The sequence below is a fragment of the Meles meles genome, chromosome 4 (assembly GCF_922984935.1).
Source record: "Meles meles chromosome 4, mMelMel3.1 paternal haplotype, whole genome shotgun sequence".
In the NCBI taxonomy this organism is placed as follows: Eukaryota; Metazoa; Chordata; class Mammalia; order Carnivora; family Mustelidae; genus Meles; species Meles meles.
The window spans coordinates 31,365,834-31,391,038 of record NC_060069.1 but is presented as its reverse complement, the minus strand read 5'-3'; the positions used below and the strand labels follow the sequence as shown (position 1 = coordinate 31,391,038).

At 53.7% G+C, this 25,205-nt stretch overlaps 1 protein-coding gene across 2 annotated transcripts in view; it reads right to left on the bottom strand.

Annotated features, from left to right (window-relative positions):
- Positions 1-3,330: 3,330 nt before the first annotated feature.
- The window catches only part of SCN5A (sodium voltage-gated channel alpha subunit 5), a 95,374-nt gene continuing 73,499 nt past the window's right edge, over positions 3,331-25,205 (bottom strand). For both annotated transcript variants that reach the window (XM_046003336.1, XM_046003337.1), the window contains 8 exons: positions 21,753-21,926; positions 18,300-18,422; positions 15,523-15,804; positions 13,305-13,358; positions 12,652-12,789; positions 11,930-12,034; positions 10,108-10,378; positions 3,331-6,915 (listed from right to left, as the gene is read on the bottom strand). In XM_046003336.1, the coding sequence (XP_045859292.1) occupies positions 5,675-6,915; positions 10,108-10,378; positions 11,930-12,034; positions 12,652-12,789; positions 13,305-13,358; positions 15,523-15,804; positions 18,300-18,422; positions 21,753-21,926 (2,388 nt within the window). In that variant the 3' untranslated portion in view covers positions 3,331-5,674. The remainder of the gene's footprint in view (positions 6,916-10,107; positions 10,379-11,929; positions 12,035-12,651; positions 12,790-13,304; positions 13,359-15,522; positions 15,805-18,299; positions 18,423-21,752; positions 21,927-25,205) is intronic.

Here is a 25,205-nt window from a genome sequence, read left to right as displayed (position 1 = left end):
CCTGTGAGAAAGGGGCAGAGAACGCAGAGGCCATGAAGGAATCGAGCACAGGAGAGGAACCGGTGAATTCAGCAAAGGGTCCCACTAACCCGCTCCGGGGGCGCAGGCGTGGGGGTCGCTGTAGCCTGGGGCATTCAGGGCCGGGTGCCAGCAGCCCCTGCCGATGCTCGCCGCAGAGACACAGTGCTGTGGCCTCCCTGAGCCAGCGGCCACTGTGCCAACTCTGTCCTGGTTCCGCCTCCGGCCCTCCCAGCCTCCGGGCACCAGGGCTCGAGTCTCGTGGCTGCCGGGGCTGAGGGCGGGGGAGCCGTTGGCACGGGGCAGGGTGGCTGCCAAAGCTGTGGCCCCAGGGTGAGAGCTGACGTCCATCCAGGAGCATCTCTCTCCCTGCCAAGGGTTGAGCTCTCTGGGCCGCATGCCTTCCCTCTGACACAGGAGCCGGCATCCGTCCCTCAGAGCCACCCGCTGCCTGGACCCCAGCCTTACCCTATGGCAGCCTGATGACAGCTGCGGCCCCACTCGGGCCTCCCTCCAGAGGAGCCTGCCCTGTGCAATGCCAGGCGAAGGTCCACTTCAGGCAGCTGGGGCAGACCCTGCACAAGGAGATCAGGAACCCCAGATGCCAAGCTTGGGCTTTGAGAATGATGGGGAAGCCGCAGCCTTGGCCCAGACCAAGACTTCGCATCCTGGAGCTTGCCAGAGAGGAGGCTGACCCTTCCCAGGTTAGGGTGGGGGGCCCGGCCTTTCTCCCTCCACCAACACGTGCGGGGCTCCTGCCATGCCCGCTTCTGAGCTAGGTCCCGGGTGCAGGGTGACGAGACCAGCCATGAAGCCAATCCTCAGGCTGCTTTGTTGCGATGGGAAGCACATCTGTTCATGTGGGTGCCCACCCAAGATATCTCTCTCTGAACCAGTGGCTTCACGTGACAACACTCATCCTTACTGCATCGGATACGCTGCTGTTTCAAATTCTGACATTTTGTACAACAGTTGCTGGTAGCCCACAACACTGGGGTATGGCCTGCCCTCTGAAAAACCTCTGTCTGGTGGGGGAAAGATGTTTAAACAAGTGTCACAGAAGGTGAGGGTGGCCTGCTTCTGCCCCACTTTTGACCAACACCAAGGCTTTCAGGGTCCCAAACCCCACGTCTCTCATATGCAGATGGTTTTCAAGGGAAGTGGTGCAGCATGTTGGGACCTCACAGTCACATCAAGAGTATAAAAAGGGGCCCAAGAAAGTGGAGGGCTGAGGGGAGCTGTGGGAGGGTTTCTTTGGGAAGAACTATCACTTGTTTTTTCCAGGACCCCATGTGGCCTTGCATTGGTGGTGGGTCCGTGTCGGGTATGCGAAGCTCTTCCCAGGTCCACAGGGGACCTTCCTGGAGAGCTTTGACATGTTGGAGACAAGGAGGATGGGCCTCGCTGGGTCTCAGGAAGCTCAGGTGGACAGGTGACGAGGCCTGACTGCATGGGATGCAGAGGGGAGCTGTGGGCCCCCTGCTCTGGTGGCGGCTGTGAAACAGGCTATGGTTGGGCATGGCCGTACCCGAGCATGTGTGTGTATGTGTGTCTGGGGGCAGATACTCTGAGTGCTTCTCCTAGACCAGAGGTGGCAGGTGGCCGAGAGGGGCCGGTGTGTGCCACCACAGGAGGGGCCGCCTGGGGGGGTCGCAGGGCATGGAGGAAGAGGCTGTGGCTGGACTCATGGGTGCCCATGATGGGCAAAGGAAGGGGTCTCAGGGGTCCCTGGAAGAGAGCACACCTCCTGGGCTGAGGAAACTGCAGGGAGAAGGCTCAGCAAGGAGTCCCCCCAAATCCCACAGAACCCCCACCCTTGCCGGAGGGTGCCCTTGACCTGCCTGCCTGGTGTGGGGAGGAGTTGCCACACAGCTACCCTGTCTCTGTCCATGGGAGGGGCAGTTTCGGACCCAAGCTGAGATCATATTGACAGTGTGGCTGCAGGCTGCTGTTTTATCCAAGAAAGAACCGAACGACCACAGAATTGGCCTCAGGGTCAGCCCTGTTTTCACCCAGGGTCAGGACAAGATTGTGTCTGCTGAATAAAATGGAATAAAATGGGCTTTGCAGGTGTTTGCAATAAGTGGTATTTAGTGCCGTGACAAGGGCAGTACCTAGAGTGGGGGCAGGTGATGGGGAAGGGGGTTGGGCGGTCAGGGAAGGCTCCCAGAGGAGGCGACATTAAGATGAGGCCCCTGGGCTGAGTGGAGAGGGGGCCAGGGTGTGCCTAGTGCAGGAAACAGCCGCTGGTAGGGTCTCGAGGAGGAAGAGCCTGGGTCCCTGAGGGCTGGAGAAAGAGGTGGTCACAGAGGCTGGTGGGGCTGGAGGCCCGGGTACCGCTTGCCTGGATCCCAAGGCAACAGGAAGCCAGGAAAAGGTTTCACCCAGGAGGCAGCCATCTTGGATGAAATCACTCTGGTAGCTGAGGGGAAGGGAAAGGAAGGAGGGGAAGCCCCTGAGTCCCTTACAGCAGGAGTGAAAGACGCAGACAAGGCAGGCCAGTAGGGCTTGGGCTGGCCAGGGGTGAGGAGGAGTCTGCAGTTGAAGATGGCCGCTGTGGGACTCGGGCTACGACAGACCAGCCCAGTGTTGGGTGGCTGGGCTTGAAAGCCATGCTGGTGTCCCAGGAAGCAGCTGGACGTGCCAGCCTGGGGTGCAGTGGTAGCAACTGGGCTCCACTCTAAGTGTGGCCGCAGGAGGGGGACGTAGTGGGGAGGGGCAGAGGGTGTTTCCTGTTCTCTCTTCCTGGAAGCGGGGCCCAGGGTCAGTCAGATCCCAGAGGATGTGTCCCCTGAAGGAGGCAATGCCAGAGCCTGGAGGAAAGCCTGGACAACACCCCCCGAGGGGACTGATGTCTGCTGAGTCAGAGGCCATGGAGTGGACCCATGAGATAGGACAGAGAGTCAGCCACAAGGAGGCCTCTGCTGGTTGTGGAGCACTTTTGGTGGGGCGCTGGGGCGGCAGTGAGGAGCCAAGAGAAGGTGCCACAGGTCCACCTGTGTTAACTCACAGACACAAACTCTGTGGCCTCACTCTTCCCAACCTTCTCCATTATGGAAGCCTCAAATGGCGGCTTCCCTCGCCCTCCACGGTGCCCCAGATGAGGGTTCCTGGAAGGCAGGCCCCGGGTACCCCACTTTTCCTGGACCAGTCACGCTCCCAGCTGTTCTCCTGGGAAAATGAGGGGAAGTCCCACGTGGTTCTCGGGGTCTTATCCTGCCCCTGTCCCCGCACCACCACTGTCCCCCTGGCTGGTGTCAGGGGGAGGTCTCCTCTTAGGCTCGGTGGGCCTCTGCCGCCGCCCTTGTCAAATCACAAGAACAGAGCCCAGGCCAGGTCATGTAAGCCATTTATTGGTTTGTTTTAAAAATATGTATCTCATTTATACACAGAGTTTGGTGAGAAGTGCTCGATTAGCTCAGACAACAGCTGGCACTTGATGCTCCCTCCTTTTTCTACCCTCTTCCCTCTTACTGGTCATCATGCTGTTCTGGGAAAAAGAAAATGAGAGCCACGCTAAAAGCTAAGGAGTCAGGCCTAGCTTACCCTGCTTCAGCCACAGCCCTGGGCACCTGTGTCAGGGCTCCCAGGCCTTACACACACACACACACACACACACACACACACACTCGAAACCACAGCCCACAGCCCCCTTCCGGCCAGCTGGGCGGCCAGCAGGCCTGCACTCCCAAACCGCATTCCCACCCCTGCAGTGGGCGCCGAGTGCCAGGGAGGGGCACACACCGCTCCGAGCCTTGAGAGCAAAGCACAGAGAGAGCTACAAAAATAATATTTCCACTCGGAGAAGTGTGTCTGGAACGGTCAAAACCACGTCCCGCACTGGACTCAGGGGAAGCACGGGAGAAGAGAAATCACTGGGTGGGTGGGGGCATGGGGCCTAGGGTGGCCACCAAGGGAACTCGGGGCAACAGAAAGAAACGTAATACTTGACTCGCCGGCAATGCCCCCTCGGCACTGCCACGAGCTCACGACCATCCAGCCCTCCGACAGCTCGGCGAGGTAGGTGAGGAGCAGCGTTTCCAGCTTCCGGGGCTGCCCAGAGGCGGGTGGCGGCTCTGCTGGAGAGCTGGGACCGGCGGGCAGCTGAGCCCCTGCCTGCTCAGGCTCTGCCAGCCAACACTGTCACTCTCAGGGTGACAGGTCTCTGCATTTAAAGATTTGCATATGCTAAATAGGATTGTCAGCAGCTCAAGAAACCCTGGGGGTAACTGGACTAGAAAAAGTATTTTTCCCTGAAAAGGCCTTCTCACAAGACCTGTGGAGGGCCTAGACCCTGCCCCAGGTTGTCCTGCGGCTGGTGCCTCCAGGACCCCAGGCTGAGCCCAGAGGGGCTGCTCTGGGGCCACAGGGCTCCCTTTCCCAAGGTTGCCCACAGTCCATTCCCCTCCCAGGGCAGGGAAGTGTCTGACCCTCCCAAGGCTCCTTCCCGGTATAGGGCCCACGCTGCCCTCCCCGCTCTGCCTGGAGAGTTGCTGGGCACGGCACAGGAGTCCCCCCACCCCCACCCGGACACATGGTGAGAGGCAGAAAGGTCTGGAAAGAGAGCTCCGGTCATGACAACAGATTCCCTTCTTCAGATGCGCTGGGGACCCGCAGTGGAGGGCTGTTTAGCTTCTTAGCCCTCGTGGCACGGGGCTCAGACTTCTCTTCCCAGCCTGTGCGGTGGGGTCTGCCCGGTTCGGGAGCAAGGACAAGCTGGGGGCCAGGCCAAGCTTGGAGCTGGTTCCCTCGTGCCCTTCCCTTTAATGTTAATACTCGCGCAGAAGGCCAGGCTCTCCTGGGAAGAAAAGGCAACGTCAGCGCCTAGGACCAGCCCTGGGACCCCGGCCACTCTCTTCTGGAAGCTTTGTATTTTTGTAGAAATGACCCCAGTATGGCCTGCATAAAAACACAGGGGGCAAACAGGACCCTGGGGACAAGGGAAGGCCAGAGTGAACCCCCACTGACAAGAACCCTTCTGCCTGAGGCTCATGTGAGGGAGCTTGGGCTGCGTGTGGCCCGTGTCTGGCCTGGGTGTGTGGACTCTGCAGACGCTGGGGGAGGAGTGGGGTTCAGCGCTCTGGTGCCACAGCCCACGCAGCAGGGGAGCCCCTTCCGGCCCCGGGGCCGTGAGGGCCTGCGGGAGCCACACTGGGTTGTACGTTTGCTTTGAGAACAGAGTTCCGGCAGTTCCACAGACACTCTTGTTGGGAGTTAAGAATAGGCAGTGTGAACTGCTGCCGATGTCCACGGAAAAAACATTAGTTCTTCGCTCAAGTAAAAAAATATCAAATATAATAAATTTATGAAAGCCCATTCACAACATCTACAGTCTCAGTTTTGTGTTTCTTCTCAGCAGCTGGGATGGTAGAGCTTTTCAGAGCCCCAGGATGTGGCCTGACTGGCTCCGGCCACCGGCATGGGCAGGGCCTCCAGTGACAGGCCACGCTGAAAGGTCAGCTTGGCCACCTGCTTCTGGCTGTCAGTGTGGGTGCCACGGAACTCTGCCTTGTCGAGCCGCGGGCCCGAGGCCCATGGCTCACACCCCGAGCCCGAAGCAAGGAAGGCCCAGCCGATGCTGGCTTGTGGCCGCAGTCCCGTGAGCTGCGAAGCAACAGGCCGACCCCCTGTGCGTCCTGGCCCGCCGGGTTGTCGCTCACACGATGGACTCGCGGTCCCTGTCTGGGGACGGGGGGAAGTCCGCGAGATCCTCGCTGCGGCTGTAGTCGGACACCCGCACCTGGGGGTTATCGCTGGTGGCCCTGGTGACGCTGTCGTAGGAGGGCGGGAAGGACGTGGAGGAGATGGAGGAGCTGGAGGGGGGGGCAAGGCGCTGGGAGAAGTTCTCGTTCATCATGTAGGCGATGAGGCCCTCTTGCTCGGGGGCGTCCTCATCAGAGAGGCCGCTGCTGCCCGCCTGCTGGCGGAAGAGGAAGGAGGCGTGCTTCATGGAGCGCTGCAGCAGGTGCCGCCGGAAGGCCCGCTGGATGATGGTGGCCGACACCTCTTCGTGCTTGCGCCGGAGCGTGGTGGTGATGGGCTCGTAGGAGATCTTGGACGGGTTGGCCGCCATGAACTTCTCCTCCATCTGGATCTTCAGGGCATCCATCTCCCCAGACTCACCCAGGACCCTCTTGGTGAAGGCGAAGAGGATGTCCATGCAGTGGATCCGGTCCCCGCTCACCATGGGCAGGTCCATATTGATGAGGTTTATCTGGTTGGGCTTGGCGATGCGCAGCGGCTCAGACAGGGCATCGGCAAAGTCAGACAGGGCCGAATACTCGATGAACTGGGTGGCCTCCGGGTCGAACTTCTCCCAGATCTCGTAGAACATGTCGAAGTCATCCTCACTCAGAGGCTCGGTGCTCTCCTCTGTGGCCACGCTGAAGTTCTCCAGGATGATAGCGATGTACATGTTGACCACGATGAGGAAGGAGATGATGATGTATGTGGTGAAGAAGAGGATGCCCACGGCCGGACTCCCACAGTTGCCCCGGGAGCCGTTGCTGTTGGGCAGGTTGGGGTCGCAGTAGGGGGGTCCTGTGTTGAGGATAGGGCTGAGGAGGCCATCCCAGCCGGCTGATGTGGTGATCTGGAAGAGGCACAGCATGCTGTTGGCGAAGGTCTGGAAGTTGAACATGTCGTCGATGCCAGCCTCCCATTTGACGTAAGCAAAGTTGGCCATGCCGAAGATGGAGTAGATGAACATGACGAGGAAGAGCAGCAGCCCGATGTTGAAGAGGGCAGGCAGGGACATCATGAGGGCAAAGAGCAGCGTGCGGATCCCCTTGGCTCCTCGGATCAGCCTGAGGATGCGACCGATTCGGGCCAGGCGGATGACTCGGAAAAGTGTTGGGGAAAAGAAGTACTTCTGGATGATGTCTGAAAGCACAGTACCTATGGGAAACAACAGAGACCATGGGCACTTGTGCACCTCTGTCCTCCCTCTTGCCCTGTGTCACTGGATGGGTCTCTGTATGGCAAGGAGCTAAGGGGAGGGGGCCCCTTCAGGAGGACCAGGTCAATGGGGGCGTGCAAGGACCCTGCATCCTCCCATCTCTCTGGGACTCCGTTTCTCATCTATGATCCAGAAAATGAGATGCACAGTACCCACACCTTTTGCAAAGTGCCTTCCCAGATCTCTCTTCCTTTAGCCTTCTGAGGCCTCAAGGTGGCCTAACTTGGATCAGAACTCGGGCTTTTCAGCTCTTCATTACTCAAAGTGTGGTCCGAGGGCCAGCGGCCCTGGGATCTCCTGGGCTGGTTATCAGAACTGTGGATTCTCAGTTTCACCCGCAGTCCCACTGTGTTTTAATAAGCCCAGGTGATTCATGTGCTCATGGAAGGGCAAGAAGCACCGGCCCACAAGTCCGTGTTCTCCACTACACCGTGCCTGTCACAACTCAGCCTTTCTGCCATTGTCACTGTCATCCTCCCAGCCCTGCTAGCTTCCGGGGCTTCCCCTCGGTCTCTATTGACAACTCTGGGTTTGGAATTTCAAGAAGCAGGCATATAAGTTATAGGAGAAAGAGTGAAAAAAACTCTTTGTATTGGCCCAAGCGACCTTTCTAGATTCCTCACGTAAGCACGTCACCAGCTGTCATGTGTCATGTTTACTGTCAAGCCACTGGGCTGAGCATTTTATATCCATCCATTTAGCCCTTCCGGTCACCCGAGGAGGTAAGCGGATACCATCGTCCTCATTTTCCAGAAGAGGGAACTGAGAAGTGAGGTAACTGACCCAAGCTGTCACCTCGTCAGTGAGATGCTGGGATTCAACTCAGACCCTCTGGCTCCAAGTGGAGCTGTTAGCCAAGCCCTTCCAGTACGGCCAGGCACCAGGATCCGTAGGTGCTTCTGAGGTACATGCCACACTTTCTCCCAAAGCTCCCCACAACCGCCCCTCATTGGCCCTTTGCAGCTGCTGACATCCTGCATTCTCTAAAGCTTCTCTCCAGTCCCACCCGGCATGCTCACCCTCACCCCTGTCTGGGACCTCCCAGAGCATTTCCTGACCCTGCATCCAGCTTCTAACCATCTCTCTGTCATCACAGCTATGGCAGCCCCTGCCTCAGCTTCTGCGTTTTCCTCTGAGGTCACCAAAGGCATGGGCTGTATGTACATGGGCGGCAGAAAGAGGAAAGTCAGCCACCCAATGGCAGAGTTTCATGGGGGAGGGGTCAAGAGTTTGGGCTCTGAGCACAGGCGACAAAAAGGAAAAATAACCTTGAAGAACTGGGACTTAATCAAAACAAAAATTCTGTGCTTTGAAAAACAACCACCAAGAAAATGGCGTGACAACTCACAGAATGGGAAAGAATATTTGCAAAATGTGTATCAGCTAAGGGACTGGTTTCCAGGATATATAAAGAACTCTTACAATTCAACAATAAAAACATAAATAGGCTGATTAAAAAAATAAGCAAAGGATTTGAACAGACCTGTCTCTAAGACATTTCTCCTGTTATAGACCAAGACACACCACGGGAAGTAATCTATCAGCACATGAAGAGATGTTCAGCACCGTTAGTCATTAAGGAAATGCAAACCAAAACCTCAACGAGATGATCATGTCATACCTGCCAGCGTGGCTGTGGTAAGAAATTATAGACAGTAACAAGTGTTGGTGGGGATGTGGAGTCACTGGAACCCTTCTACATTGAGGGTGGGAATGTAGAACAGGGCACCTGCTTTCGAAAACAGTTTGGCAGTCCCTCAAAATCTTAGATGAGTGGTTTCAGGGGCTGAGGAGAGGGAAAATGGGAAGTGACTGCTAAAAGGGTGCAGAGTCTCTGTTGGGGGCAAGGGAAATATTCTAAGATGAGATGTAGAGGTGATGGTCGCACAACTCTGTGAATATACTAGCAAGTACAAAATCATAAACTTAAAAGGGCAAATCTTAAGGTATGTGAATTGTATCTCAATAAATTTACTATTTAAAAAGGGAGGGGCACCTGGATGGCTCAGTTGGTTAAGCGTCCGACTCTTGATTTTGGCTCAGGTCACGGTCTCAGGGTGATGAGATGGAGCCCCGTGTTGGGCTCTGTGCTGAGTGGCGAGTCTGCTTCAGATTCTCTCTCCTCTCTCTCTGCCCCTCCCACCTCCCTGCTCTCTCATTCGCTCAATAAATAAATACATAAATAACAAAAATAAAAGAGGATTTGAACCCTGAGGTCAGACATGGACGCGTGTCATGGTTTGAATGGTTGACTCTCCTACCAAATTCGTATGTTGAAATTCCAACTCCCAAAGATGATGGTATTAGGAGGTAAGACATTTGGGAGGTGCTATGGTCATGAGGGTGGGGCCCTCATGAGTGGGATCAGTGCCTTATAAAAGAGACCCCAGAGAGCTCCCTTCCCTTGCCCCTTCCACTTTGTGAGGACATAGTCACGAGGGTGCTGGTTATGAACCAGGGGAAGGACACTCACAAGAAGACACGACCATGTTGGTGCCTTAATCTTGGACCTTCAGCATCCAGAACTGTGAGAAAGGAATTTCTGGTGTTTATGAGTTACCCAGTCTGGTGTTTGGTTATAGCAGTCCGAACAGACAGAGTATGAATCCTATCTCTTCTGTTCCTAGTTGGATAATTTCCTTTCCTCAAAGTAGACTTTGTAAGTTCAATCGCACAAGGCTGGTGATGTCTGAAAGAGTCTGACACACATCTTCGTGGCTAAACTCTAGAATTATCCATCTCCAGGGATCAGTTCTATCCTAGAGGGCTACCTGTTCTCATCCCTGGAGACTCATCTCACCCTAAGAAAGCCTCTTCTTCCTTTAACCTTTCCCTTGGGAGGGCTGGGAAGCCTGTCCAGCTCCCATTACCTTTCCCAGATTCATCCTTGAAGCTCTCACAGAGAGCAGAGACCTGTGTTCTAGCATCCCATGGAGGGTGTGCTGGCTCCTCTGTCAGGAAGGCCCCCGCTGGCCTGAGTGGGCCTTCCCAGACAAGTTCTCTGTGGAGGTGTGTGTGACTGTGTGTGTGTGTCAGGGAGAGGTGTGGAATGCAGCGAAAACAACAAAGGAGTCTAGTACACTTGGCATTAAGTACAGACACAGGACTGGAGGAAAGGCCTGCATACCCACCCACTATGGAGAGGATGACAACCACGAAGTCAAAGATGTTCCAGCTGTTGGTGAAGTAATAGTGACGGAGGGCAGCCATCTTGATGATACACTCGCCTGTGAAGATGGCTACAAAGAGCAGGTTGATCTTGGCCAAGATGTTGACCTTCTCAGGGCTCTGGTCGTCTGTCTCCACCATCATGGTCACCATGTTCAAACAGATGAGAAACATGATGGTGACATCGAAGGCCTGCTTAGTCACAATGTCGAACAGGAAGCCCTGGTACTTGTTCTGGAAGGAGGGGCAAAGGATGGGCTCAGCTGGGACCTCAGATAGGCCTGTTGCTGCCCCTCAGCCCAGACCACCCACTCTGTCTCTCCACCCTCTGGTGAGACCGTTGGGGTGAGAGGATGTCAGGAGGCTGAAACAGCCTGGCTCTCCTGCTTCCAGGCCCAGCCCTCCGGCTCCCTCTTCCTTGGTCTTTTCAGGAAAGGATTTCTCCTATCCAGACCTTCCCTAACACATCATCGTTCACTGTGCTTCTCTTTTTTGCACCCAATGTCTGATGGCTCAAGGTCAAATTTAAAGTTCAATCCTGGTAATTGGTTCTCAGGTTAACAAATTTTCTCCATCCTTTATGGAATTGATTCTGTTTATTCAATTAACTATATTTAAGTGTCTTTGTTAGCCACCTCAGATTATCTGGAGAAAGAGAGAAAACTATAAATAGCACATACACACACACACACACACAACTAACATAAAACAAAGCATGGTGAAAGGGTAGGAATTAGATAAAATTGATGAACTGGATTAAAAACCTGGTACAGTCACTTCCTAGCTAGTGATTTGGGTTATGTCACCTAATTACTTTGAGTACTGATTCCCCCCCCCTCCACTTTTTTGAAGAATGGCTTGGTCAGGCAAGGGAGTCAGTCTCACAGGGGACTGAGTGTCCCTCCTGGCACCACCTGCCAGGGGACTCGGGCTGAGTCTGTCCCCTGAAGGAAGAGGCTGTGAATGAGGGTGGGCAGACAGAGGCTGCCTTGCTCTCACACTCTGGCAGGGGAGGAGGGCGCACTCAGAGGAGAAGGACTCCCGTGGGAGGGAGCCCTCCTGTTTGGAACAGCTGCCCATGCCTTCCTCACTTCCTCCAGGAGTCTGAGGTGCCCGACAGCGCCCCTCCGTCCCTGCACTGACCCACTGACCCATGACCCTGGCTGACTGATTTTTTTTGGGGGGGAGGATTAAATTTTGGAGCAGTTTCATGTTCTTTCATTCTTGTACATTAAATACCATCAGATTAAAAATGCCCAAATAAAAATCTTCATATGAAAATATCATATATCATATTTTAAAGAATATTGATTTTTCACAACCCTGTTCTCAACCCTTCCTCAGTCTCTTTGAATAGATCAAATGCATGATAAGTCTTCTTTGTGGTCTTCCTGGCACTTTTTCTAACCTTTTGGGTCCAAACCCCACTCCTGACATCGGCAAACTGTTTGTGGTACCATAGAGAAAGGATAAACAAGATGTCAAATCATGTGTTATTTTCCTTAATACATTCTTGGAGCAACTTTCCCAAACTTTGCAGATTTCCCTTTTCTGTAGTGTAAAACTGCTTCCAGTGATATCATCCTATAAAACCCCTATTGATTAATGAATTTGAAAAGTACATATCTAAGAATTTTTCTATTAAGGAAACAGACAAATCTGAGTGGACAATTTGGGCAAGCTCACTTAGGCTTTCATTGGAAAATTCAGTGGCCCTGGAGTTTGGGGTTTCCCAGGCCCCCCCAGCCCAACCCTCCACTCTTGCTGAATCAGAAGCTGGCTCACCAGGGGCCTCGGGATGGGCTTCTGGGGTTTCTTGGAGCCCAGCTTCTTCATGGCGTTGTAGTACTTCTTCTGCTCCTCTGTCATGAAGATGTCCTGGCCCCCTAAGTGCAGAGAGACAGCACCAGACTCATTTTGGGCTTCTCAGGGGCTTTGGCATGGGGCATATAGGGATCTTGCCTCCTTGATGCGGATGCCTTGACCAGCCTCCTTCTCACTTCCTCTCCCGGTGGAGAGAAGTATGTCCCTATCCTGCACCAGAGAGTCCTCCCCAAATCTGCTTTTGCAGGGTCCCTGTCTCCCTTTACTCTGAGGCCTCTCTGGCTTTGGGAGGTGCAAATCCAGTCCCCATCCCCCTCCCTCTCCTCTGTCCAGCTCAGCCACCCTGGACGTTCTCTCTGCCTAGCTGATAGCACTGGAGAGAGCCCAGGCCACTGTCTCAATTGTGGACCGGGTGAGTAGTCCCGACCCTCAGCCCAGCTCCTCTCAGGAGCCTCCCGGGTCAGGTAGGCTAGGGCACGCATGGCGTCCCTCCTTCCATCTTACAGGTTGAGGGGGCTGTTACGTCAAGGACATGCCCCTCTCCCACCCACTCCAGCAGCGCAGGAGGAAGACCGGTTGTCCCCAGCAGGAAGGCGGAATGGAGCCAGGGCCAGAATGGCTCCTCAGTCCCCTGGTACCCAAACCTCCCCCGCCGGCCCACAGGGAGCAGGTGCTCTACGCATCTTTTTCTTCTGTTGGTTGAAGTTGTCGATGATGACACCGATGAAAAGGTTCAGGGTGAAGAAAGACCCGAAGATAATGAAGATGACGAAGTAGATGTACATGTAGAGGTTGTATTCCCACTGGGGCTGCTCTTCATACTGAGGGGGAGAAGCCAGACACGAGGGTCAGGCCGGCAGGAATGGGGCAGGGCTGCCTGGGCGAGAGGGTGTGCCTGGAGCGAGGGCACCAGCACAGGGCTGCTTGTCTGCGTGTCTGTGCGTGCAGCGCGGGCCTGGGCGGGCGGGGCCGGAGTTCAGAAGAGTGACAGCTGGGGGCTGACACTGTGACGGGATGGGGTATAAGGACACAGAAGAAACTTGATCTGCATCTTTATTCCTTCCACTTGGTCTCTTCTTGGGTAAGACTAAGATTCAAGTAAATTACAGTGAAATTAATTTGAAAGATATTGGAAGATTTGGGGTTCCTTGGGAGATCATGCAACTTTGACCCCGGGCCTGGCCTGGGCCTTCCAGAGAGGCTCAACTGCAGGCTGACACAGGACACTGGCCGTTGTGGGGTGGGCTGTTGGGTGTGGGCACTGAGGCGCTAGTGGCCAAGCGTTCTGGAGCCTCAGGTGCCTGACTTGGCGGGAGAGGCCAGCATGGTTACCTACCCCCCTGGAGTCCACAGCTGCATACATAATGTCCATCCAGCCTTTAAATGTTGCCTGGAAGGAAAAGACAAGAGTAAGAATCAGTGAACTTGCATCTATTGAACTACGAGGGGCTCTTGTCTGGACAGATGAGGTCAGGCAACAGCTTCCTACGAGAAGCAAGCATCGTGCCCCAGCCCTTCGGCCAGGTCCACATGACTGTGTGGTCAGGAAAAGGCCTTGTTCAGGGCTGGAGGCGGAGGGGAGGCCGGCTGAGTTCACACCCTAAGGAGGCCACAGAGTGGGGTAAGAAGTTTCTTGAAGTTGGCTAGGAGACTGAGGAGGACTGAAGGAGGTCTGCCTATCAGATCTACCTTCATTCCAGATTCTAAAACGATGCGGTCCTACAGCAGGTATCAGCAACAGAGAGGTGGACCTCCATCCTGACCTGGTCCCCTCTGTCGTGCACCTCAGAGAAGCCTGTGGCTTCTTCTCTGTGGCCTCTCAGGATGGCCCTGAAGCATGCCCACCTCCCCTCATACTTAAGGGGGGTCCTTTTGCAGTGGTGTGTTGGTAAGTGGCTAACAAACAATGCCCTAATTGTTGTGTTTGCCAATTTCTCTGGGTAAACACTCCCACCATGGTCAGTTTCAAGTTACCAACAGGCTGTTACTGAACACAGATGTGGGAAGAAACACATAGGAGTGGGGCTTTATAGTCTCCACTGTATGGATACAGCACGTATGAACAACCTCAGGGGCATACATGATAATAGGTGGTAATAGTGAATTTTGTTTTTAATTTTATTTTTTAAAGTAATCTCTACACCCAACATGGGGCTTGAACCCACAGTCCTGAGGTCAATAGTGGCATGCTCCTCTGACTGAGCCAGCCAGCCACCCTATGATTTTGTTTTAATATCACTTAATGAATTATAAGTTTATAAAATCTGATTTTTCACCACGGCTTGCAAAATGTCTGAAAATGCAACAATCAGCTCCCATGAGCCCACACAAGCCTGCTGCCCCAAGGCAGCAGAGGAGGCGGCCTGATGCCACAGGGTTCTGGTGTTGGCTGCACTGTCTGCCCCTGCCTGGGCTGCTACGAAGATTCTGGAAGAACCTGAGAGACATGCTTGGTGGTGAGGCTGACTGTCCAGGGGGGTCTCACTTTTGTCCTTGGCAAAAGCCAATCCTGCCCCAAGCCTCCTTTCAGGGTACAACTGCCCATACAAACTTTCATGTCTGAGAGTTCTTCGGACACAGGCAGGGCAGATGGGGAAACTGAGGCTGCCCCAGAGCAGGCAAGCTACTTCAGCGTCCCGTGCCAGGAAGCCCTGTCTGGTGCAGAGAGGGCTGGGCATGCCCTGGAAACCAGCTGCTGGAGAGCACCCAAAGTGACGAGATGCTTGTGACTGCTTTTCTGGCCACTATGTCGTTTTGTTGGAATGGCCTTTCCTTCCAAGTTCTGACATTTAGAGGGAAGTCTCTGGGACAGAGGCTCTCTGGATTTGGCTCTAATCTTGCCCTCTAGGAGATATTTCAGGGAGTCTTTGGAAAAAAGCTACCCCTGGGATTGAAGGGAGAGCTGGAGGAGCGGGTAGATGAGCATTACATTTTCAGATGAGAGCCCACTGAGTGTTCCTCTGCTTTGGGGACTAGAGACAGGTCTCTGGGCTTAAGGCTGGGGTAGCAAGTGAAGCAAGTTATGGTTCTCTGTGTTACGACTCTGTCTGCGGTCAAGGCTACTTGTAGGTTAACTTCATGCTCTTGTATCATGCTCACTGAAGCCCCCACCCTCACAAATCAATGGACACTTTGGAAGGACTGGGTGGGGTCATGTGTGTTTCATAACAGAAGGCTGGAGTCACTGTGTGGCTAATAGTTCAGCCTCTGTGTGTCTCTGGTCTTTCATTTTTAACCTGTGTCATCACACTGCCAAGTTGGTAGCGTGAGGCTGTCAACTTGGCCACGGGCTGGGGAGCTGGGTCTGCCTCAGTGCTGAACCCCCATGCCATGCGTCTTGGAGAATGTGGCACCTGTTCTAGAATGGAAAATCCAGGGACTTCCCAAGGAGCCAAGAAGTCTTTGGAGTATCCTTAGCTTCCTTTGGGCAGTGTGACCCTATAGCGAGGATCCAGAGGGGGCCCGCTGTCCCCCTCCTGCCCACACTGTGGATGAAGGTGCCTGTTGCTGGACAGCCAGTGGGAGAAAGGAAGTCCCCCCTCTCCAGGACTTACCACCTGCAGAAGGGCCAGGTACCCGGCCCCCACGTTGTCAAAGTTGACTTTCACCTTGGTCCAGTACAGTTCCCCAGTCACGTTGAAAGACTCACAGTCGCTCTTGTTGTTCACGATGGTGTAGTTCAAAGGTAGGTCTCCCTCAGTCTGATTGATGCATCTCCCAAACTTCCCCGCGAAGAGGTTCACACCCATGATGCTGAAGATGAGCCAGAAGATGAGGCAGACGAGGAGGACATTCATGATGGATGGGATGGCGCCCACCAGGGCATTGACCACAACCTCAAGTGGACAGAGAAGAGGCTCCGTTCCTGGGAGTGCCCAGAGCATATGCCCTTTTCAAGATGCGCCTACCCACGCCCCTGCTTCCCCCACTTAACTCCACCCTGTGTGGAAGCCCTGATGGGGAATAAAAGGAGAGATAAGGGGGGGGGGGTTGGTGGGTGGGGCGGGGGTAGAGAACACACACACACTTTTTGTTGTTTTTGCACACTAACGTCCGCGACAACTCCAGAAACTCTGCCTTTCCCTTCTGGTCCTGCCCTGAATTCATGACCTTCACAGTGAATTTTCAACAGGGTCTCTCTAGTCAAGTGTGCCAGCAGTCTGATGGGAAAGGGCCTCCAGAGACACATTCTCTGAGCTGCGTTTCTGGTTTATTTTGGGGTTGCTGCTACTAGGAAGGATGGGTGTTCTCCCTAAAGGACGCTCTGGGGACCTCTGTGAGGCATGTCTGGTGGGGGCTTCGGCAGTTCTCCAACATCGTGGTGAGAGCCCAGCTGGGAGGGCAGGGGCGGGTGTGATGTGGGCGCTCCCTGGGCCTCTGCCTTCCCGCGGCAGCTCTCTGACCCCGTGGAGCCCTGGTGTTGGTCTTGTCGTCGAAACTCAGAGCACCCCAGGGAGGCTTCCTTGGCAAAGGCTTATGGTGGCCTCTGCTCCCCTGAGGGCTGAGTGTCCAGCCGTCCTGGAGTCAGGAAGGTGTTTGACTGGAAGTGACGCTGATGTGGGGCCATGTGGTGAGCATGGGACCGGGACGGGTGACGTGGACACGTGCAGGTGAGAAGGGTTCCCTGGTCCCCAGCAGGCATGATGAACAGGGTGGAAGCCATGGAGGTGGCTCCGCGGCCGACAGCCCCAGCAGAGGCCCTTGTCCGTGGCCACTCACATCTCCCCGACAGCCCTTGGGAACCAAATGCCCTCAATCCCAAGAGACATTGAACTTAGGGTGGGATGATTCACTTGTGAATGCTTTCCCACCAGGAATAAGTGACTTTTTCCCTCTTAGGGGTGTGGGCAAAGTTTGAAACCATCAACCAAATGGGGGCCGTGGGATGGGGCCTGCTGGGTCAGCAAGAGACACACAGGTGTGGCTGCTGAAGCCTCAGCAGAACTGGGCAGGTTTTGTAAAAAAACAAAAAACACATGTGCACACAAATGCACATACGTGTTTGTTTTCTTGCTCTGTATTACGGGGTAATGTTTTTTTCTTGGTGAGGCTTTTATTTCATTTTATTTTTAAAAGATTTCACTTATTTACTTGACACAGAGAGAGCGAGCGAGCACAAGCAAGGGGAGTGGGAGAGGGTGAGGCAGGCTCTCTGCTGAGCAGGGAGCCTGATGTGGAGCTTGATCCCAGGACCCTGGGATCATGACCTGAGCTGAAGGCAGAGGCTTAACCCACTGAGCCACCCAGGCGCCTTGGTGGGGCTTTTAAAGTTGCCTTGTATGCACATATTCTTTGGTGAAATTTGGTGACTTAAAAAATGCATAGGGCTGGGGCGCCTGGGTGGCTCAGTTGGTTAAGCCTCTGCCTTTGGCTCAGGTCATGATCTCAGGGTTCTGGGATCCAGCCCTGCATCGGGCTCTCTGCTCAGCATGAAGCCTGCTTCCTCCTCTCTCTCTCTGCCGGCCTCTCTGCCTACTTGTGATCAATCTCTCTCTGTCAAATAAATAAATAAAATATTAAAAAAATGCATAGACAGCAACATGGACAAGACTGGAAGAGATTATGCTGAGCAAAATAAGTCAAGCAGAGAGAGTCAGGTAGCATATGGTCTCACTTATTTGTGGAGCATAACAAATGACATGGAGGACATGGGGAGATGGAGAGGAGAGGGAGTTGAGGGAAACTGGAAGGGGAGATGAACCATGAGAGACTATGGACTCTGAAAAACAACCTGAGGGTTTTGAAGGGGCGGGGGTGAGAGGTTGGGGGAACCAGGTGGTGGGTAACAGGGAGGGCACGTACTGCATGGAGCACTGGGTGTGATGCCAAAACAATGAACACTGTTATGCTGTAAATAAACAAATAAAAAAAATGCATAGGGCTCTGCACTTAGAAATTAGTGTGAAAGAGTTTGCCAAGTAAATGCCATCCGCTGCGTGATGGTGAGGGTAGAGCTGCTCCCTCCTTGCTTCTTCACCTTGACTGGCACAGCCGTGCTGCCCATGGCAGACCAAGAAGACAGCCTGTGTCTGCCAGGAGGAGGGCACACACAGGCGGGCCCGTGGAGGCAGAGCGCACACACAGATGGTCCCCCACCCCAGAGCAGAAGCAGGAGGTGGCAGGCCTATGGGGAGGGGTCTCACCGCTCTCCACCCTCTGGCTGCTTGCGAGCCCAGCAGCACTCCTGCTAGAGACCTTACACCCCGCCCCTACAGGCTGGGGGGCCACAGTCCCAGCTTTGGGCTGGGCTTCTCGGTCAGCCAGCGGATCCGGCTTGTCTCAGTGGAGTCCCCTCCCACTGCCCTGGCAGGAAGGCAGTCACCCCCCTTACTCTCATGCCCTCAAACCGTGACAGGGCTCGCAGGGGTCGCAGTGCACGCAACGTCCGCAGCGACTTGATGGGGCCCATCTCGGCAAAGCCCAGGGTGTTGGCTACCAGGCTGATGAGGGAGACCTGTGGGAGGTGAGGTGGGCGTGAGTGCCATGGGGACGGCTTTAGAGACGGGTGGTGGGTCTCCCAGCCCACCTAAAGCAGGGCCAGTGTGAAGAGCCAGCAGGCTTTCCCCATGTCTAGTCTGTGCTATTTCCAGCGGCATCGTCTTTGTGGCCGCCACACACTGGGCTGGCCTTCCTGGGGCCAGGGAGCCTGGGGGTGAGACTGTGTGTCCCAGCTTTCAGGTCTTTGCTGAGAGCCTGCTCTGTGCACTCACTAACCCGTGGACTTGGGATGCATTCTCCCTGTTCTACGGATAGAAACCGAATTCCCAAGCCAGCCACCGCACGGAGGAGCTGGCACACAAAGCCTGGGCTTTCGGTCCCCACCGGCCCTCCTTCGACTCAGATTCCTGGGCCTGCCCATCCCTCCCCCAAAGAAGTCTCTTCTTGGGAAGGAAGGACGGGCCTGGGCTGACTGTGAGCAGACAGACGATCCTGGGGCTCTCCCCCAAAGCCAGACTTTGCAACATCAGACATCTTGGGAGGTGGGAGACGCGAGCAGGGACCCCGCGGCCCAGCGACCAGCTCTGGCCAGTCTGTCCCCTCGTTCCCAGCAGTTTGCCCCCACTGTCTGTGACACTGACGCTTGTGCACCTGCCCCAGCAGAGCCCTTCCGTCTCGGCTGAGGGCCACTCCATCCTTCCAGCTGCTCGGGCCACAAGCCTTGGTGTTATCCCTGCCTCCTCTCTGTCTCTCACACCCTCCGTCCACCCCGGCAGGATTTCCTGTTGGCTCTGCCTTCCAAATACATCAGAAGGCCAGACACTTCTCACCACCGCCACGGCCGCCATCCCGGCCAGGCCACGGTCCTCCCCCCTGGACAGCCGCCACGGCCTCCTGACTCTTATGCCTGCCTCCATGGGTGTCCCCCCCCCACCCCGGGCTCCTCCAGTAAGAGGAGTTGCTTCATGCCACTCTTGTGCTCGGAGTGTCGCCATGCCTTCCCACTTCATTCTAAATAAAAGCCCACGCTTTTCCAGGGTGGTGCCCTGCTCTGCCCCTTGCCATCCTGTCTCATCTGCTGCTCTTCCTTTCCCCGCTGACTCTGCTCCGGCCACTCTGGCCTCCTTGCAGTTCCTCAAGTATGCCAGGCATGCTCCACCACAGGGCCTTTGCACTGCTGTTCCAACCTCTGTGTGGAAGGTTCTGCCTGGCTAACCCCAGCTTCCTTCACATTTGCTCCAGGGTCATCTCAGTGAACCCAACCTGGTCAGCCTATTTAAAGTTGGCATCTATACCTTCCCCTCGCTAGCGCCCTGGCCTTCTTAATCCCTTCGTTCTCCGCATCTTATTTCTCCCTGGTACACGTCAGCTTCTAACCGAGTATAAAGCTGGCTTACTGGGTGCGTTTTTGTTTGCGGTTGCCTTACTCCGTGTAAGCAGAGGTTTTAGTCTATTTTGGTCCCCGAGATCCCCAGCACCTACGATAGTAGATACCCAATAGTACTTATTGAAAAAAAAAAATGCAGGGATTGATTCTGGAAGTAGCCTTCTCCAGACCCTGGGGCCTGAAGACGGCATTTCCCGTGAAGTGAGGGGGCAGCACGGCCCTCATCTGAAAAGCTGGATTCCAGTCTCCACTTCCTTCTCCTCGACCTTGGGCAAGGCCCCTCTCTGCTGAGAGCCTCAGTTTCCTTCTCCACAGGCTCACTTTCCAGTTCTGGGACTGGACAGGAAGCACTGGACGGTCCCCTTTGCCCGGCCTCAGCCCTGAGTTCCTCAAGGTGGTGTCTTGGGGGGCTTCCCTGGAGTCCTTGCAAACTGTCTCCTGCCTTCCCTGAGGAGAGTAGCTCAGCAGTCCCAACTTCCCGAGAAGCTGCCGGAATAGCTGGGTGAGGAGCCTCAGGGCAGTGCCAGGATCCCAGGCCCTCTCGCAGCCCCAGGGCAGGAGGCTTCTGGGTCTCCTTCCTCTCAGGGAGCCTCTGAGGACCTCAGGCTGTAAGGGCAGCTAGACCTCCCTCCTGCTCTCTCTGCCCCCCAGCACCCCTCCCCCCAACATTAGCATCCTCTCAGTCACTGGGGTGATAGAAAGAGGCTTGAACCAGAGGCCCAAGGACCTGGATCTGTGTCTCTAGCCCAAGGAGCCTCTCCTGCTATGGCCACCCATGGACTGACCTCCCACCTGGGCTGAGCCCCTCTTCCCTTTAGCCCCTGAGTCGAGTGTGGGGCTGAACAGAGGCTTGGGCCTCTTGTGCAACCATGGGAAGGACAGCCCCTGCTGGTGGGCAGAGCCCGAGGCCAAGCCCGGAAGCCACGCGTGCCCTCTGGAAAGCCCTTCTGGGTCTGCAGACATGGACCCACGTTCCATTCCACAGGACCCTTCACCACCAGACGGTGAGCCTCACCGGAGCCCTCTGTCTCTGCCTGTTCCCTCTGCCCCCAGGCCACTCCACACTCTGGTCTCATCTTCTCTCTGGTTATTCTCCCACTCACCTGTGCTCAGGAGCCCTGTTGGGCCCTGCGCTCACCCTGCTTGGCACCCAGCAGGGGTCTGGGGCCTGGGAGGCTGTGGGGCAGAGGCCTCCCATTCTATCTGCCAACTGGGTGCTCAGAAGACATGCCACCTCCTGTCCTAGACCCTCCCTGGACAGGCAGGAAAGCTGTGCCAGCTACCCAGTTGTCCAGGGGAGCAACCCAGAGCCCCTTAGTGACTGCACCGCTCTCTCACCCTCCCCCAGTGGTACCTTCTTCCTGAGCCCAGAAGATCCTGCCCCTCCCTGCCCAGAATCCCTTCACCAGCCCTGTCCCCTCTGGCCTTTGACTCCCTTTCTCCCCTGCACAGACAGTCTCCTACCATGTGTGGACACAGAGGTTCTTAACTGGCCGCCTGTCTAGGGGGCCTGACAGACACCTCACGACACACGTGGGTAGTGCTGGGATACAGGCTAGTCTGCTCCCTGACTTCTGGCCATCCTGAGGGGGCGGTGTGCGTGGGGGGGGCACTCCTGCTTGGACTGCTCCTCACTTTTCCTGGTAGTAAGTCACGTCTCCCCAGAAGCGTAGGTCTCCCCTTGCTCCTCTGTCTCTCCAATTTGGGGTTCTGATGGCCACACCCAGGTTCCTATCCTTCCCAGCCTGGGAACCTTATGGGCAGGGCCTGGGGCTCTCCTGTGACCCCAGATGGCGGCCTCCCTCCCCTCTGCATGCTCCGTGGCCCAGTTGAGTGCCTCACCTCAGCCCGCTGACTCCCACCCGCCCTGTCCCTCCGTCCTCCGGTCCCTCTGCTTCAGCTCCTTCCTGCCTTGGCCGCCCGTCTCCCCACCCCTCCCTGTTTCTGGGCCTCACTCACATCCACAATGAGGAAGTCCAGCCAGCACCAGGCGTTGGTGAAGTACTTCTTAAAGCCATAGGCCACCCACTTGAGCAGCATCTCCAGCACAAAGACGTAGGTGAACATCTTGTCGGCATACTCAAGCAGAACCTTGATGGTCTTCCGCTCCTCCAGGTAGATATCCTCAAAGGCCTACAGATCAGGCCAGACAAGGGGGACATGACGTTCTAACCACCACCCATCCCACCCTTCCAGAGACTTCATCTCTAACAGGAGGCCCTGCCCAGGAGGGCAGGAGCAGACGCCCTGGTAGAGGGGCCCCTCGGAGGTCACACTGGACTAGAACAGCATTGCTTCCCTGGCTCATGAAATGTTCTCACGCGGTATGAGGACAACGAAGCACAGCGTGTGGTGAGAACGCTTCCTGCTGGAGAGTGAGGCTCAATCCTGAGCTAGTGTATCTCTCGAAAACTTGCTGATCTCCCGGGTTAACACGGAGACCCTGTGTAGGAGGAGCTCAGGGCTTCCTGCTGCAAACCCCACCAACCCTCCTTTTGTTGCCATTTTGCTATGTGCTTGATGCAGCTACCTACTTTTCATAGGACACAAAATTGGTGTCCAATGATAACAATCTTTAAAAGTCCCCCTTTACAACGTGTTTATGGAAACACACAAAAACCAGGGAGAGCTGATCGAAAGCAAAACTCCAGTAAATGCTAGCAAAGGCAGTTTGTCAGTAAGAACAAGACCAGGTATCCTGGGGAGCCCAAAGCTCCTGCAACCCTCAGAATCCAGGAATCAAGAGCTTCTAAGACGCTAGCAGGGGTCTTTCTCCACCTCGTTTCTGCCTCAAACTGAATTCCTGAGCCAACGGAGGAACTCTGCTGGCTCCCAAGTGCCCTCTGGTACCTCCTGTCCTGATCCGTACCTGGGCCTCTCAAGCCACCTCTCCCCACCCACAGTGTGCTTGGAGACTCCCCGGCTAGGCAACGGAACACGTCACCGGGGGCCCAGGGGAGTCACCTCTGCTTGTCACTATGGGCCTCTCTGCCAGCCTGCGGGGCCCGCATGAGCCACAGCGGCCCGGCTGGTCCATGCCGTCAGCCCTGACGTGCACTACCCGGGCATAGGTGTGGCTAATCAGTCAGTGTAGACAGCACGGCAGGATAATTCAGGTTCCTAAAATGGACTCTGGAAGTTGTTCAAGACGAAAAGTAGGTGGGTTTTTTTTCTCACTATAAAAATGTGTGCACAAAAAATTAAATATAGACATTATAAAAAAGAACAGAACGCAGCTCTGATTTCATGACATTATAGTAACCCCTGCTAATATTTAGAGCAAAACTCTTTCTGACACTATTTGCGTGTGTATACGAGGACACAGTTTCCTAAGATAAACTATTTTGCTTTTAAATTTCTTTTCCACTAAACAGTCTTTTGAGTGTTTACCTACTCTATAATGTGAACACATGTGATGTAGTATTCTTTTAAAAGGCTGCATAATATTTTATTATTTGCATATACCCTTGTGTTTTTAGCCCAAACTCCTATTAATGAACATTTCAGCTGTTTCCAATTTCTCACTAGTAGAAACAACACTTCAGTGAGCAGTGTGTCTGATTATCTGTTCGGGATAAATTTCTAGAACTGTGATGCCAGGTCAAGGGTGTATTTTGGGTACAGACTGGGAATAGGATTTCCGGCTGGGGACACCGACAGACACTCCCTCCAGAGTGCACCAAGTCGGCTCTTTCCTCACCCCTCCCCTGACTGTGGTGGGGTTTCTCCTTTGTCACTCTTCCCAGCCTAAAGAATGAAAGTTGTATTTTGTTACATTTTAATTATTTTATTACTAGTAATGCTGACATCATTTCCTTGGATATCTGCAGTATTCCTTTTGCAAACTGCCTGTGCCTCTTGGTCTATTTTTTTTTTTTTTTACTTGAGTATCTGGTTTAATCAGAGATGTTAACTGTTTTATACACTCCATCCCAGTTGTGTGCCTTTAAATCTTGTTTAGTTTTTCCACCGACTGATGAATGGACAAAGAAGATGTGGTATGTATGTGCACTGGAGTATTACTCAGTCATCAAAAAGAACAAAATCTTGCCATTTGCCACGATGTGGACAGAGCTAGAGAGTATTATGCTAAGTGAAGTAAGTTGGGCAGAGAAAGACAAATACCATACAATTTCACTCACTTGTGGAATTTAAGAAGCAAAACAGATAAACATGGGGGGCAGAAAGGGAGAGGTAAACCAGGAAATGGGCTCTGAATGATAGAGAACTAACTGAGGGTTGATGGATGGGCTCAATAGGTGGATGGGTATGAAGGTGGGGGCGTGGCAAGCACTGGGTGTTGTATGTAAGTGATGAATCACTAAAGTCTACTCCGGAAACTACTATTACAGTGTGTATTAACTAACTGGAATTTAAATAAAAACTTGAGGGGCGCCTGGGTGGCTCAGTGGGTTAAGCCTCTGCCTTCAGCTCAGGTCACGATCTCAGGGTCCTGGAATAAAACCCCGCATTGGGCTCTCTGCTCAGCGGGGAGCCTGCTCCCCGCCCCTCTCTCTGCCTGCCTCTCTGCCTACTTGTGATCTCTGTCAAATAAATAAATAAAATCTTAAAATAAAATAAAAACTTGGAAAAGAAAACAAATTAAATAAATTCAACCTACTAAAAAAAAATCTTCTTTACTTTTGTTTACCATACCGGATTTTCACACTTTATTTTCATTTGTTATATCATTTAATAGAATTACATCATTTATTATCATTTCCACCTAGTAAAACTTTCAGTGTCATGTTAAGAAAGCCCTTAGCTAGTCTAAGCCTAGAGAGAAATAATGATGCTTCTTTTCTTCTTCTTAGTCTTTTGAACTTTCATTATTTTATATTACACTTTTAAAAATCCAATATATTTTGGTGAAGAGCAAATATCCATTTTAATTTTTTTTCAGAGTAGCTTGTCACCATTACAACACTCTATTAATGGATTAGAAGTCAACTTTACCATATAAACTACATTTCTATATTTACTTAAGTCCACTGGACCTCTCTGTGTGCTTTTATTGCTGTCTGTTCCTAAATTAGTATGAATTCTCCTGGCCATTTTTAGTAATTTTCAAGATAAAATTAGCAATGTTTTGTCAAATTCCCTTTTAAAATGTTGCAAATTTATTGTTATTGCACTGAATTTATTAACTGCATTAGGACCTAATATGGAGTTCCCCTACCCAAGACCAGAGTATATTTATAGTATACCTATTGGTCTGTCTTCTTTTACAGTGCTTAGCAAAGTTTTAGAGTTTTCTGCATGTACCTCTTACAACATCTCATGTCATATTTATTCCCTGTTATTTTGTGCTTACAATGTCTAGCAAATAAGGACTATTCCAGAAATGTTACTTACGACTAAATTGTTTCTGATAGTATAAAAACAACCACAGGAACAATTCTTTGGGTATTT